The sequence below is a fragment of the Geotrypetes seraphini genome, chromosome 1 (assembly GCF_902459505.1).
Source record: "Geotrypetes seraphini chromosome 1, aGeoSer1.1, whole genome shotgun sequence".
In the NCBI taxonomy this organism is placed as follows: Eukaryota; Metazoa; Chordata; class Amphibia; order Gymnophiona; family Dermophiidae; genus Geotrypetes; species Geotrypetes seraphini.
In genome coordinates, this window is record NC_047084.1 from 482,206,020 (window position 1) to 482,223,152 (window position 17,133).

General features: G+C 40.2%; 1 protein-coding gene across 3 annotated transcripts in view; it reads left to right on the top strand.

Annotated features, from left to right (window-relative positions):
* JAK2 (Janus kinase 2) overlaps nucleotides 1-17,133 on the top strand; it is a 298,615-nt gene that overhangs the window by 117,517 nt on the left and 163,965 nt on the right. For all 3 annotated transcript variants that reach the window (XM_033925632.1, XM_033925622.1, XM_033925643.1), the window contains one exon: nucleotides 14,570-14,689. In XM_033925632.1, coding sequence (XP_033781523.1) covers nucleotides 14,570-14,689 — 120 coding nt within the window. The remainder of the gene's footprint in view (nucleotides 1-14,569; nucleotides 14,690-17,133) is intronic.

The following is a 17,133-nucleotide window of genomic DNA, read 5'->3' on the forward strand; positions in this document are numbered from 1 at the left end:
ATATGTATCTTATTTGCCTCTTTCTTGCTTTCTCGCTCTCTTTCTTTTCGGGTTATGGCTCACCCCCGTTCCAACACATTACTGGTTGTGCATCTGTCGTACTATTTCTGAATCTCACTTCTTCAGTGTCTATTGGTCCTGAACCCACAAGTTGCTTGCAGAATGCTGTCAATCATCTTTTGAATTCTGTCTCCTTCCCAGGGAGTTGTTCCTGCCCCCTAAGTTTATTTTCTGCAAACAAGTTGCTCAGAAGTGTTTCTGCTCTGTGGTTTTATTACGTATTTTTGAGGATTTCTATGTGTTTGGTTGGAGGTTCAGTGCCCAGAGGTTCCCACTTGTTGGACCTCTTCCTGGGAGAAGATGCAGACTTGTGCTGCTGAAGTTTGCTGCTAGCAAGTCCATCAATCGAGGACACCTAGCTACACAGCCTGCTTTTTTGTTTTTTAAGCTCAGAAGCCATCCCCTGCGTAGCTGTTTGCATCCTTGATTTATCAGGAGCTTGAGCGCAGGCTGTTTGGCTTCTTCACAGCTTGGCCAGGATTAATAGTGGGACAGCTGCATGGTCCTGTCCCCCTTTGTGGTATAAGGTTTTCCTGGGGTTGATGCTCAGTCTGACCTTGGTCCATCTGGCAGTCCGAATACCAAGTTCGTCCAGTGACAGTGTGAAGCAGAATTCTTCTCCATTTATTCCAGCCGTATTCCTGAGCCGAAGCAGGCAAGCACATGGCACAGTGAGCAAGGCTATTATAGCCTATGGGAAATCATTCAAGGGGTTTCCAAAAGTGAGTTTTGAAGGTTTCTTCAGCCAGAGCCAAGATTCCACCCCACCTTCTAAAATCCCCTTTCTTGGCTTACACTGAGCTTAGAGCGGATCTTTTTAAAAGCATTGCATTTGGATGAGCCTCCAAAGGAACTTCTATAGGAAATCGAAGTTCTACTTCAACCAAATGCTATAGAAGTAGTACCCCCCTTCCCAGAAAAATCAGGGGTTCTATTCCAGATATTTCCTGATTCCAAAGAAGATGGGAGGTCTTTGTGCTCGCTAGACCTCAGAGGCCTATACACACACATCCATACATCCTGAAGTAGGCCGCTGTCTAGGCCTACCTCGGAATGGAGACTCCACACACTATATACTGGTTTCAATAGGTATACATTTATTAACAAATCAGTAACAGCTTACAAGAATAAATTATTCAGCATATAATGTAACAGATGTGATCCTCAGGCCTGAGGGTCCTCTGATGTCTGTTCAGATTACTTCTGCTTATAGGCCTGGTTTTATACATTTTTTGGTGGTCAATACCACGTTAGCCTAAATCACATGATACATCTTTATTGGTTATTTTTCTTATACGTCAATACATAAGTAGATTCATTTATTGGCTTATCTATTTGTGTCATCTTATACGTCTGTTCAGTTTGCCGTAAGGCCTAACCCTTTCCTGCAAATGTCCTTTTCCCCTTACCATATATGCAATTCCGAGTCCAAAATTCCTTCTCTGCTGTGGTAACACATGATATATCTTGCTAAATAATGTTCTTGAGTACTCTGTTTTTCTGACCATGAGCTGTGTTCCTCTTTGCATAATATCCGGCCAGGTGCCATGCATCGGAATTTAAGTCTTGTTTCTTACAAGTTTTTGCTTACCATAGCTAACTCAGAAACAGAACATTTCTCAATCACTATAGGCCAGCTGGCAAGTGGGTTATGAAATATCTTTCACAGTTAATATACTGATTTATTAGAGCAAGAGGGAGGGGAGGGGGTTTTTCTCTTATGAGGTCTGGTTACTTCACCTTTATCCAAAGGACTTCTTCTTCGTCTCATCCTCTTTTCCCTCTCATCCCCTCTTCAAAGCCCCTTCAGGTGGCTTTGACATCCGGATATTCGGTCAGAAGATAGATTGTGTCAGTGATCATACAGCACAGGTATAGGGCCACGTACTTGAAATTGTATATGGTAAAAATGAAAAGGACAAGTGCCCACCCATACTATACTAACCCGGAACAGAGCAGCATAACATGTCACAATAAAATTATTAATACAATGTGATAATATGCAATCAATAATTAGGATAATATGCAACGGAAAAGTCAGGTAGGCATGACTGCAGAGCTTATACTAGTGTGTTAGAAACATTAGAATAAAGTACTGACGTGGTGGTGGCTCTTGGGAGGGGAAATCAGCTATTGGTGCCTCATAGGGAGGTGCATCAAAATCAGCCAAGTCAAGATTATCAAAAATGTTGTGGATGGGTCTGTATAGGGGTCTCTATTTCAACATTTGGGATAGTTCGAGCAACTAGGCATCTGCAGGGGTTCATAATTTAATCTGATACGTTTTAATATATTCTCATTTTATGGCTTCATCCTGTTATGAGCATACTACATCCAAAAGGGATGGAGGGATAAATTAACAAGTTAGATTATTTCCATGCTCTTCCAAAATAGCTGGGATCAGTGCAGACTCGGCTGGGTCCAGACGCCAGGGGTGAAAGTCCAGGTAATCACATCAAATCTTACGTCATCATCTTTCAGCTGGGCTCATTACTTCTTCTTCACTGCACTTCTCTTCAGCTTAGCAGCAAGAAAGGGGATGGAAAGAATCTGACTGGAAGGGAAAATAACTAGGGAGCTATTGTGGGAGTCAAAACAGGATGAAAATGCATAAAGTCACAATCAAGAAAAACACCCAAATCTTGCAATAGGGCTGTTAGAAATAATTATCAACACATGAAAAAATATATATACTAATACTGCATGAGTCCATAAAAGAGTTAAAGTGCAAATTAATAAGTCCATAATTAAAGCTGTAGAAGTTCAAGGTCATAAAGGTCATCCTGTCTTTGGTAGCAACAGTCAGGAAGTCTTTGCTGGTAAGTCTAGGCGCTTTCTCTGGTAGCACGACCCTTCCTTTGGGGCTCATCCGTCATCCGGCTGAAAATTTTTCATCGATGATATTTCAAATAGCATTAGTCCATAATTATGTAAATAAGTCATTAATTAATTAAAAGGGTGTAAACACGGATTCTCATGTAGCATACAGCTTCCTCTGATATGGCAATTGTCTTTGTGAAGTGATCCATAATTAATAAGGCAGAAATATCTGTACTGTATATATCATCTAACTTGTTTCCAACAATACCTGAGCAATATTACTAACAGGATAGGTACAGCGTTAAAAGATGACATACAAAAGAAAACAAAAACTTATCTGCTTTAATTCAAATAGACTAAGGTCTAATATATGTAATGGCTGAATTATATTTGTCAGCCTAAGGGAATTATAGTTACAATGGCATATGATGTTCAAAGGACAGGAGTAATATGCTAAACATAAATATGAATTAGCAAAGAGTCAAACCCAAGCAAAAGGATGGCTAAGCTATAGCCTTAGACTTATTAACACATAGGTTATATTGAAACATACTAAAATAAAGATGATAAACCCTAAAAATTAAAATAAAATAGGATTTATGGGAGAAATGTCCTTCCCATGGGATTCTATCGAATCATGGGTTCAATTTTGTTTGACTCACTAATATTGACTTTCACTAATATTCAATCAGCAAAAAGACCTAAACTACAATATTTTTGAATTCCAATCAATAGGACTGGACATTTCCTTCAGCAACTTATTAGAAAAGTTCTTAAGCAACAGTTAGAACCATTTTTTTAATAAAGCCAAACGCTGATTGTATTGTATTAAACCAGAAAGTATTCCTGCGTGTATCAGAGAATATATAAGAAAAAGAGGAAGTAACATTTCTTTTACAAGTTCCAAGAAAAGGCAGAGAGAGAAAGACTGCTAGAAGTTTTTCAAAACTGTTATGATAAGTAAAGGAACAATAGTTTTTCCTTTTATATTGCTAATTATATTGAGTACTCATAAATAGAAATCTAGCAAAGTCATAGAAAAAAAAAAACCAAACAGAACAATACATATTGCTTAAAGCTAGACAAATAATTTTTCTAACAAGAAGTGAACAACTTTTAATGGGTTAACATTATAGAATATGTTTCTCTGTTGGAACACTCAAAAACTTGGCTTGGGGTTTAAGAAATAAAAAGCAGAAGTTATTCTCACTTCGGTATGTTAGCACAACATTAATTAATATTACCATTTGGGATAGAAGCGGATCATAAGAACCCTATGCAATATGTTCAAGTTATTGTAGAGACATGAATAATGAAAAAACAAAAAGAAAATAGCAACTAATAATTTCAAGTTAAAGAAATAGAGCACTACATTTCCCAGTGTCCTTAAACATAGACACATCAACCAGGAAGTAGCTCGGTATGTTTGTGTAACGGAAAAAGAGGAAGAAGAAGCATAACTCATTTCTTAAACTTTGATCACAGACAAAGAATAAGGTTTGAAATCGTTGTGGTGAGTAGTGAAAAATTAAATCTTCTTTCGTTATATTGGTAATTATAGTGAGCGCTCATAAATGGAAATCCACTCGTATTTCCATAAACACTGAAGTTGACACATGTCATAATACAACAAATAATAACTCATGTACTGGAAAACGGACCGACATAAAAATTAATTTTTTTTTCTATTTAGAGTATTAGCATTAGGTGTTCTCTTCGAGTGCACTGTAGTTTTTCCTAACTCTAGAAAACAAATGATCGTTAGTAATGGGAAACGCCCATAATAAAAATCCCAGACCTAGAAAGACAAAGGGTGCATTTATTTTTACATTGTCAGTTATCATACTTAATGCCTGTCAGTTATTTGGTTAGACATAATCACTCGTCACGAATCCTTCCTATTTACGTACACTATCTTTCTATGAACTTCAATAATTTGCTTATATATTCACTTCATTGCCAATCTAACATAACACTTTCTATTGACTTCCAGTATTTGTCTCTTATCCCTTCTTTCCAATACTGTTTGTCTTTATATATAAAAACAATAGTGATCTCAAATCTTTTCTGTAATTTTGTTCTTCTCTTTCTCAAAAACAATCCTTTATAATCCAGCAAACTTATATGAAATAAATAATTGTTTTAATGAAAGCTTATGGTAACATTGAAACACAGTTAAAATATATACTTCCCCTTTCAGTCTCATTCAATCTCATCCCCCTCACTCCCCCCAGTTTTTTTTTTTTTTTCTGGTTCGTGACCACAAAAGAACAGGAAACAAAACCCACGAGAGCAATGCTTTCGCTTTCCCATAAAGTGCCATCTATAACACAGGCCAGTACACAAGCGACAGCTAAAATGTAAAGCAAACAGCATAAATGGAAGAACAAAGGAAGCCATCAGACAGCATGACAAGCTGAAAATATTACAGTAAAACGCAGACTCAGAGCTGTACTAAGGCTAGAAGACCCTCTCTTGTCAGTAGCAAAAAAAAAAAAAAAAAACAACCCATAAAAACAGAACTAATAAGCCAAAACCCATACAAAATAGTGACCACACATGATAATACCACTTACACTAATAAAATCCAGGAAGACAACATATCAAGCGTAAATAAAGAAAGCTTGGCAAGGTAAGATGGTATGTCAGGGAAAGCAACGTCATAAGCAAGCAGTATGGTGACATCATAAGGGGCTAGGTAACACAAAGCACAATGCAGAGAAGAGGTGTATACTTTCGGCTCAACAATGGTAGGAAATATGGGGGCAGAAGGAGGAACAGGATTGTCTAAGCAACGGCTTAACAGAAGATCGGTGAAAAACCAACGGCAGATGGAATCAAGAGGGAACAGGCAAGAGAAAGAAAAACTAGGGCTAGAGGCACAAGACAAATGATCATGGCTAGCACTGGCAGCCAGAGAAGAATAAAACAGGGGGATTCCTAATGTCAGCAAGAGTAGCGGGAGAAATCAGACATAACGGGCATGCCTGTTCAAGATGTGGTTTCCCGAGACAGGAACACTGCAGTTTTCCCTGACTCTAGGAAACAAAATAGTCATTAGTAAAAAGAAAGAAACGTAGGTGGCAATATTAAAATCCTGGACCTATAAAGACAAAAAGGGTTTTTGTTTTGTTTTTTTTTTTTTTTTGTTTTTTGCATTGTCACCTTGTCTATTAATTGGACATATATTTATTTCTTGTGCAAATACAGTTTCTGCTTTCTTCGTGCATTATTTTTCTCTGATCTCCAGTAATCTGTTTATAGTGTATGCGAAATCCGTCTGTGATCAAAAAACAAAAATAACGTCACCTTTATTCACCCCCCTCTTCACAGCTGTTGAAATGGAGCTCAACAGTTGTGAAATAACCTAAGAGATAGCAAATGGTGTGGTTAGTTTGGCAAGCCCCCACAGTCCACCTCTCTGGGCAGCCCACCTCTCTGGGTGGTCAATAATATACAAATCTACAGGGAGAGATTGTGATGGTAACAGGAACGGAGGAGCTTGTTTGTAGGTCAGACTAATAATGTATGTGTAAGAGGGGTTTATAGCCATGGGGCGCTTCCCCTCTGGATTCCCTTTAGAGGCTTATTAGACTACAGGAATAGATAAGAAATTAGGATGTGGAGCAGATCACCAGTGAGACGCTGACACAGGAAGTTAGTGTATGAATCAGTGTCTGGTTGTGATCACAGACGAACAACGATGTGTGTCCCTGAACCCCTGTAGGTCATGTGCAATGACCCTGGGAAAAGATACCAGGACTCTCATGGAGAAGAGAGGCTGAGAAAGATAGATTTGAAGACATATATTTCATAGGCGTTCAGTAGAGATTACTGGCATAAAGACCGCCCTCAAAAATATGCCTGAACACCAAGTATGCACCAGCTGGTACTAGGAGGAAAATTTAGGAAGAACGAGATAAAAGAAGTCAGGCATCAGTTCCCCAACACTTATGATAATGAAGGTTCACAAAGATGCATGCTGACAGAAAATGGATATATATAGATAACAGTAATAGGTCAGAGTTAGAGATTATTTACCACAGAGATATATATAGGGGACTGATTTCACATGGCACCAACGATGCGGATGCAGAGAAACATCAAAATGTAAGACAGTGGATTCATAGAAGCATCAAAATACAATGTCACTATACAATGTAATATTACAAAATGGTTAACCTGTGGACAGAAAAATGGAAGGCCAGGCGTTATCCGAGCAGAGGAAAGAATTCAACCAGCAATTGAATCAGTGTCTGTACCAAGGAAAGAGTTTGGAGAAGAAGTAAACATAAGATTTACACAGAGATAAAGTAATAACGGCCGTAAATATTGCTCCACTATATATGCTATCCTAGCTTTGTTTCCCACTAATCATTATATTATGCTGGTTACTCTAACACCAGTCCCTTATGCTATGTTTGCTACCCCAGCGCCAGTCCCTATATTACGCTGGCTACTTTAATGCCAGTCCTTATACTATGCTGGCTACTCTAACGCCAGTCCCTATACTACGCTGGCTACTCTAACGCCAGTCCTTATACTATGCTGACTACTTTAACGCCAGTCCTTATACTATGCTGACTACTCTAACGCCAGTCCTTATACTATGCTGACTACTCTAACGCCAGTCCTTATACTATGCTGACTACTCTAACGCCAGTCCATATACTACTCTGACTACTCTAACGCCAGTCCATATACTACGCTGACTACTCTAACGCCAGTCCATATACCACTCTGACTACTCTAACGCCAGTCCATATACTACTCTGCGTTACCCCCAAGTTCTTGTTTTATTTTTTTTTTCCTAACTGTAGCGTGAAGGACCAATAGGACAATTGAGGATGGGAACCCGGTCCCGGGCAAGGCAATGCAGAAAAACCGCTCCAGGGTCCGGGACCATCCAAATTTGACACCAGTGAGTCCTACGTAAAAACAAAAAGGAAAAAAATTAGTGCTGAAAAATAAAATAGTGTATGAGGCAGAACATATTCAATTGCTGATGAAAAAAGGAAATGAAGGAGAAGTGCGGCATAAAAAGGGGAACAAGATAAAGCAGGCAACACAGCAACTCTGTAAAATAAGGAAGTTCAGTTGAAAACAATGCATAAGTACAGAAATAAAACCCAGAATCAAACTTTTGGCCAAAAGTAATGGAGAGGCAATCTGACAAGCAGATTTTATGCCTGCAATCCAGTGAGGTCGTTTAAGGCTCGTGTCCTACGCAGTCGTGGGTCACCATTGAAGTAGGTTACTGTCTAGGCCTACCTCGGAATGGAGACTCCACACACTATATACTGGTTTCAATAGGTATACATTTATTAACAAATCAGTAACAGCTTACAAGAATAAATTATTCAGCATATAATGTAACAGATGTGATCCTCAGGCCTGAGGGTCCTCTGATGTCTGTTCAGATTACTTCTGCTTATAGGCCTGGTTTTATACATTTTTTGGTGGTCAATACCACGTTAGCCTAAATCACATGATACATCTTTATTGGTTATTTTTCTTATACGTCAATACATAAGTAGATTCATTTATTGGCTTATCTATTTGTGTCATCTTATACGTCTGTTCAGTTTGCCGTAAGGCCTAACCCTTTCCTGCAAATGTCCTTTTCCCCTTACCATATATGCAATTCCGAGTCCAAAATTCCTTCTCTGCTGTGGTAACACATGATATATCTTGCTAAATAATGTTCTTGAGTACTCTGTTTTTCTGACCATGAGCTGTGTTCCTCTTTGCATAATATCCGGCCAGGTGCCATGCATCGGAATTTAAGTCTTGTTTCTTACAAGTTTTTGCTTACCATAGCTAACTCAGAAACAGAACATTTCTCAATCACTATAGGCCAGCTGGCAAGTGGGTTATGAAATATCTTTCACAGTTAATATACTGATTTATTAGAGCAAGAGGGAGGGGAGGGGGTTTTTCTCTTATGAGGTCTGGTTACTTCACCTTTATCCAAAGGACTTGTTTTGCTTCACCTGTATCTCACCAGGACTTCTTCTTTGTCTCATCCTCTTTTCCCTCTCAATCCCTACCACAGAAAGTTTCTGCGTTTTCAGATAGCTCATCAACAATTCCAGTACAAAGTTCTGCCATTTGAACTTGCTTCCTCTGAGTGTTCACCAAGCACCTAGTAATGGTGACAGCAACCCTGCGTGCACATGGATTTCAAGTGTTTCCATATCTAGATAGTGTGGCACAGTGGTTAAAGCTACAGCCTCAGCACCCTGGGGTTGTGGGTTCAAACCCACGCTACACCTTGTGACCCTTGGCAAGTCACTTAATCCCCCCATTGCCCCAGGTACACTAGATAGATTGTGAGCCCACCGGGATAGACAGAGAAAAATGCTTGAGTACCTGAATAAATTCATGTAAACCGTTATGAGTTCTCCTGGGAGAACGGTATAGAAAATTGAATAAATAAATAAAAGCTACACTCAGCAACACATCTAATGATAGCTTTCCTCCAGCTTCTAGGATTCAAAATCAATTTCCCAAAAGTTTCATCTTTAACCCTCTCAAGTGCTGGAATTCCACTCTTCTATGGGCTTTCCTACCTCAACAAAGACAAAACACCCTGGTTCAACTTTCCAGCCATGTTTCCACTCTGCAAACCATCTCAGCAAGACATTTGATGTGTCACATGGCATCCACAGTTCATGTAACTACTAATATTACACTGTGCTTTAAAACACCTCTCATATCAGCCTCTCACCTCCCAGCACATTTCCCTCGGATTTATGCAGAGTGATGCAGGTAAAATAGAACAAATGGGATTGCTAATGAGTTCGACACAGATATATTTTCATGTAAACAGAATACCAAATCTTGGTCATATCCAAATCACAGACAGACCTTTGTTAAATACCAACAGATCACAAATTGCAAATAGAAATACAAAGACAATTTGAAATAGGATCTCCAAGAAGTCATATTCGGCATTTGTTGATACATTGAAAAAATAGAAGTGCATTTTCACTCTTATATTCAAAATAATACAAAACCATCTGCTATATACATGGAAATACTTTTAAAACCAATAGGAGGAAATATTTTTTCACTCAGAGAATAGTTAAGCTCTGGAATGCATTGCCAGAGGTTGTGGTAAGAGCAGATAGCATAGCTGGTTTTAAGAAAGCTTTGGACAATTTTCTGGAGGAAAATTGCATAGTCCGTTATTGAGAAAGACATGGGGCAAGCCACTGCTTGCCCTGGATCGGTAGCATGGAATATTGCTACTCTTTGGGTTTTGGCCAGGTACTTGTAACCTGGATTGGCCCTCCGTGAGAACAGGCTACTGGTCTGATCCAATAAGACTATTCTTATGTTATTCCAGTTAATAAATTAAAAATAAAACACTTTGCTTCCTTTGTTATCTAGACATTTTATTTTTCCATCATGGTGATCCCTTTTGCCTCTTTCTATTAGCTGTTGTCTATTTATCATTTCTCCTCTCTTTTCCCATTCCCTCACTACACCTCCCTTTGACACACTGATCTTTTCCTTTTAGCTCCTTTTTTCTTTTCTGCCTCTATCCACTTAAGCTTCACCCTCGTTCTCACTTTTCAGTTCATCTCCTTTTTACATCAACTTTCCATCTCCTTATCTTACTTCATACCTCTTCCAATTCTGGTCACACCCCTTCTCCAGCTGCCTATTTCATTCTCTTTCATCTGCTCTCCAGTATCACATTTCTATCCTCTGTTCTCATTATTCTCTCACTCATCTTGACAATTCCTCATGGCCTTTCCCATATGGTTCCAACATTCCCAATATTTCCCCACCCTCTCTCCATTCTTCTACCCAGGATCTCCCTCTTTCTCTCCTTCTCTTTCTCCCCTCTCACAGCTTTGTAGCGTTATCTTTGTCCCTTCACCTCCACGTGTCCCCATCCATGGAACTGTGTCTCCCCCCTCTTCTTTCCTTCCTGTTATCCAGCATCCCTCCCTCTTCCCCCCCTTCTGCTTTCAGACTCAATATCTCTCCTCCTCCTCCTTACCACCTTCTACCACCCCACCCCCAGGCCAGGTCCAACACTGCTTCTCTCTCAACTATTTTCCCCCTATTTACAAACTTCCCCCTTGTTCGATCTTAAAACCTGCATTTCTGTGCAAAAGTCACCGACAGCGATCCATTTAAGCTGTCTGCTGCTGAAGCCGTGCTCTGCTCTCTGCTGCATCCCGCCCTTGCTGAAGTAGGAATTACATCAGGAAGGAGCAGGACGCAGCAGTGCAGACTTCAAGCTTGGTGGCAGATGGCTTAAGTTGTTCACTGCCTATGACCTTTACTTAGAAATGCAGATTTTAACATAGACCAGAGGGTCGGAGACATAGGGAGATACTGGATATCAGTCTGTTTGTGGGGGAAGAACTGTTGAGAAGAGCTGCGCTGAACTCAGGGGTGGAGGGGAAGGAGCATGAAAGATTTCAACATATATGGTGGGAATTACGAGGCCCCCAACTGCTCTGGGACTTCTTGCACTTCTTGGTTTCCCAAATGGACAGTCTACCCCTGCTTAGAAGACATGCAAAAGTAATTCCACAGGTGTTCTAAGCTGAAGTACTCTATGTTTGGTTTTTATTTTCTTGCCTTTTAGGGATCCACTGTTTATATATCATGCCATTTTTGCTTCCACCACTTCTTATGGAGAAGCAAGAATTGATCTATATAACCCAAATAATCAGGTCAGACTGGAGGTAGGTGCTGCAGGTCACCTATCGTTACACTGGTCATCAATGCTAGACATTTAGAAAAGCCCCTCCCCTTCGGCTGCATACTTCGTGAACACTCTAAGAGAGCAACTTTCTTGTCCTTGACATTTCCAGTTCAACTGGACCAGCCTCTACTATTTGTACTAATGGGTTATCAGCTGGGTTATCAGCAGAGGAGGAAGCCAAAGAATGCTAGTTTAATCAGTAATGAATTGGCCCGTAGCTTGGAATAACTGTCAATGAAAGTGTCAAATAATCTGATTGGAGGGTTTTATAGGCAAACCTCCCATTCACCACTTTCTATATATAAAGTAGTTCATACAATTTTTTCCGGCCCTCAGAGGTACCACCAAATGTTCAATTTCTTTCATAACATATGGCTTTAGATCTTACTTTTGGGTGGCTGCGTCGTGGAAATAGGTTGAATGAGAGATTACTGCCCTGAGGAAACCCCTATGGGTGAAACATGTTGGCGTTTCCATACCTCCAGACCTACTACCCAAGTTAAGTAAAGCTCTTATAACTAAATTATTAATATAAACCATTTATACAAATTATTATAAAAAACGACCCGTTGACGATTTGGTACATAAAGCCATATGTTATGAAAGAAATTGAACATTTGGTGGTACCTCTGAGGGCCGGAAAAAATTGTATGAACTACTTTATATATAGAAAGTGGTGAATGGGAGGTTTGCCTATAAAACCCTCCAAGTATCAGTTTAATCAGTAAAGCATAAAGTGGTCTTTTAGTAAGTCTACACTGCTCATAAGTAAAGACTTCTCGTTATTCTGTGGGTTCCCTGAAGCAGATACGAAATGTGTCACGTCAGAACCTGACACCCGCAAGCTACAAGATTCTTTAGGTTTAACGTATACAGATGAAGAAGTAGTTTTGCCTTTTTTTGGCACTTCAAGTCATTCAATTTAAATATTCATGTTATCTACAAATGGTGCTTTAAGATGTGATGATTGGGTGGTGAGACAGTAGTGTCAGGGCTTACGCCCCAGTTATTGTCTTCATGATTCTGAGCACAAAAAGCTACCAAGACACATAAGCAAAATTGAAACTGCTTTTGTTGAAATTTATTTATGAGTGATGATTTTATTTTGTTTAAGTATACCTCTTTATAATCACTTAAGTGGAAACTTCATGAGTTCATTTGCCCCTATTTGTGTGTATTTGACGGAGTCTACTATTTGTATGGCATCACCTGTCTTCTTTCAAAATACCCTGGGATTTCTCCCTAACTTTACATCCTCTGCCAATTCGTTTAGCACAGTTTTTGGAGTGACACATTTTAGCTAAGGGTCATGCAACAGCACTCTGGATTCATGGGCCTTAAATCTGATCATTGATCATCACTGTTAAGTAATAACTGGGACACCTTCAAATAGAGGCTGTTAATACTGCCTCTGCGGCATCCTGGTCCCACTTGGCCTGGAAAGTGAAAGCCAGGTCCCTCCACTAGGCATTTGCAACCGTTTTCATGAAATAATATTTTCCAGTGTTAGTTTTGATTCTAACTCTTAACTCTTTGCAGCAAATCATCCTAAAGCTCCATAATTATTTCTTCCTTTTTTAAATGAAAAGGTCTCTGTATGGTGGGAGAGTTAATTGATGGGAAATTGTATTAAATCATATTTAGCATATGTTCTAATAAATTTAAATAAGTTTGGCTGGTCTGGTGGCTCAGTGGCAAGGACTATGCATTGCCATTTGGAGGACCTGGGACAGATTTGTCCCAAGTTTCATCATTCTGGGCTGACAGTACTTCATAGGCATTTCATAGAGGGGAGGACTCCAGTCATGGTACATGGGCTTGTCATGCCACTGGGGCTTGCATGCATCTGAAAAGCTGAAAGCTATGCCATCAATAGTTTCACTATCAGCAGGGCTTCCCAAGGTGGACAGGTATCAGCAGAGATTTCAGACTAACGATGTACACCACCCATCTGGGTAGCAGCAGATGGATCACATTTGATGCAACAACATTGAATTTATACTACGCAAAAAAAAAGACTTGGCAATATACTTTGTATTCTGCCCCGAAAACTCGATGATGATCATCAAGTCACTAGGACTAGAACAGTGGTCCCAAACTCGCGGCCCGGGGACCACATGCGGCCCTCCAGGTACTATTTTGAGGCCCTCGGTATGTTTATCATAATCACAAAAGTAAAATAAAACAGTTTCTTGATCATATGTCTCTTTCGCTATAAATTACAATATTATTATTAAGACTTAGCCAAAAGGAAAGATTTATAAACTAGAAAGAGTTTTACCTCATGCAATAAGACATTTCTTTAATAAGACATTTAACTATTTTTCTGAGGCCCTCCAAGTACCTACAAATCCAAAATGTGGCCCTGCAAAGCGTTTGAGTTTGAGACCACTGGACTAGAACATGAGTTGATGGTACCTATCAAGAGGGAGGAAGTCTCCAGACATTTACCTACTTAATGAAACTGTCAGACAGAGGTTCCAAATTAGCAAGGATCAAGAAGGAGCAGCAGTTTATTGCACCTGTCTGAGAATTGGTGCTAAGCTGAGCAGGGGGGATGTTATATAAAGGAAAGAGGAAGCAGTAGCATATCTAAATGAAGGCTTTTGGCATGTAGCTCAACAAATGCCAATTACCACCAAATAAATAAATGTATACATATACTAAGCTGAAAGCCTGAAAGAGCTGGAAGAAATTATGGAGCAAAGAAGTAAAATAATAATAATAAATTTATAATACAGCACATTGTGATAAGATGAAACATGCTTAAAGTTGCTTTACTATTTTTCTCATTTTGCACTGAATGTATCAAAATAGTTTCTTGTATAAACACATAGTGCTTTTTGTGCAATTATTGAATTTTTACTTAGAATTGTTTATAGCATTACATGGAGATACTTAAGAGATACTTTTTGATTTATATATGTATTAGTTGAAATTAAATCATCATTTTTCCAGGATTTTCAGACTTACTGTGATTTTCCAGATATTATCGATGTCAGTATTAAACAAGCAAGTAAAGATGGCTCCACTGAATCTAGAGTGGTTACTATTAATAAACAGGACAACAAAACTTTGGTAAGCTTGCGCTGACTGATAATATTATAGGGTCTTATTAATCATTCTGTTCAGGAAATGCTAAGAATAAGTGACCACCTCCTTTGAATAAATAATACAAGTTAATTTTTTACATTCTTTCAATTTGTGCACTAAACTGTTAAACATGTTTAGAAATTTAGGCCCTGATTCTGTATAGGACGCCCAGGAGAGGTGTTCTATACAGAATCGGGCCTACACTAATTCCGATTCTGTAACCGGCGTCCATGTTACAGATGCCGGTTAGAGAATCGGGTTAGAGTAGACGCGGCCGCTACACTTATCGCGGCAAGGGATAAGTATAGTGGCCACCTGTCTGATCACCGGCAGGGGGGTGCTGAACCCCTCCTGCCGGAACGCCGCCCCCCAAAACTCTAGATCGCCGGCAGGAGGGTGCTGAACCCCTCCTGCCAGAACACCCCCCCAAACTCCCAATCGCCAGCAGGAGGGTGCCGAACCCCTATCCTAAGGCCTGATTGGCCCAGGTGCCTATGAGCCTGGGCCAATCACACCTTAGGATTAGTGGGGATGGGCGGACCCGCTATGCCTAAGGACTGATTGGTCCAGGCTTCTAGAGCCTGGGCCAATTAGGCCTTAGACTTAGCGGGGATGGGCCGGGAAGGGGCGGGCCCATCTCATTTCGACGAGGCGGGCCTATCGGCTGGATGGCAGCAAGACCCATCCAGCCGGCCAACATTTAAAAGTTAGTTGGGGGGGAGGTTAGGGGAGTCATCGGGGGGGAGGTCGTTAGTATGGGGGGTCCGAAGGGGGTCCGGCTTTCCGGCAGGAGGGGTTCGGCACCCTCCTGCCGGCGATTGTGAGTTTGGGGGCGGCGTTCCGGCAGGATGGTTGGGCACCCTCCTGCCAGTGATCGGATAGGCGGTCGCGGCCACTATACTTATTGCGGCAGGGAGATCTCTTGACGCGATAAGTATAGTGGCCGCGTCTACTTACAATATAGGCCAGCATTTTGCTGGCCTACATTTTAAGCGTCTCTTCCTCTACTAGGGAGACGCGTAGGGCCGCCTAGGTTCGCCTATGCCGCTTAGGCGTTTTGCGGGCCTCCCTAGGCTCCCGGAGGCACCTTCAATATAGGCGGCCTGCCTTGGGAGCATTTTTTTTTTAAAAAAAACGTGCATCCCGATTGGCTGATTAGACAGCTGTAGGACGCCTACAGCTGCCTAAAATCGGGTGGCACTTTGCAAAATCAGGGCTTTAGTGCTTAGAGAATATTCTGTTCCATCTCAGTAAATGAAATGCAGATTTATTTGTCTAATTGTACTTTAAAATTTAATTTATCCTTGGAGTTATATGAACATTAAAGGGGTAATTTTGAAAGCTCTTTTAACATAGATAAAATAGAGGTTTACAAATGGAATTTTTTGCTTATAAAATTGCCCAGTATATGCTGATAAATGTGAACACATAATACCATTTCACACAAATGAAAGAGACTTGCCTCATGCACATTTATATTACATAGGTATTTAAATGACTATCATAACTCCCCTTTCCTCCAAAGTACACAGATTGTGATCTTTAAGTCTTTCCCCATACATAGAAACAGGAATTGTTTCTTCTATGTTTTGAAGAACATTGCTATATGTCTAATAGCAATATAGAAATGATTAATAGTAGTAATAGTACTTTAGTTAGATTGTGAGCCTTCGGGACAGTAAGGGAATTTTTCAAGTACCTTTCTTATTTCTAATCTTAATGTATATTTTCTGTAAACCGCTTAGAACCTAACGGATGTAGCGGTATATAAGAAATAAATTACATTACATTACATTAATGATTTATCTACTTTTCCTGCAAGAATTTGTCCAAACCAATTTTAAACCCAGCTACATTAATTGCTATTAATTTCTCCAGCAATGAGTTCAGAGCTTAACTTTATCCCAGGACAAGCAGGCAGCATATTCTCACATGTGGTTGACATCATCCATGGAGCCCAGAAGCGGACAGCCTTGCAAGCAGACTTGCTTGTAAAACTTTTAAGAAAGTTTGCGACTGCCGCACCGTGCATGCGTGAGTGCCTTCCCTCCCGACATAGGGTGTGCATCTCCTCAGCGTCTTCTCAGTTTTCCGTGGAGCCGACAAGCCACTCGTTTCGACGCTCTACGCTAGACTTAGTTCTACTCGTGCCTTCTCTCACCGCAGCTCGTGTATTTCTTTTTCATGGTCGCTGTGTTTAATTGCGGGTTTCTTTTTTTAAAAAAAATTTTTATTTAGTTTTCTTATTTTCTTTGTGTCACAGCAGGGCCTACTCGCGGCTTTTGCCTGCTGGACTTGATTTTGCCGTACCCGTCTTTCATTCCATTCCTGCCGGTCACAGAGTGTAGCCTGACCAAGTTTCGGGATGGGTGTTCGCTGTGCTACATTTACCTTAAATGGATCGGTCTTTGCCTAAGGCCTGGAATCCT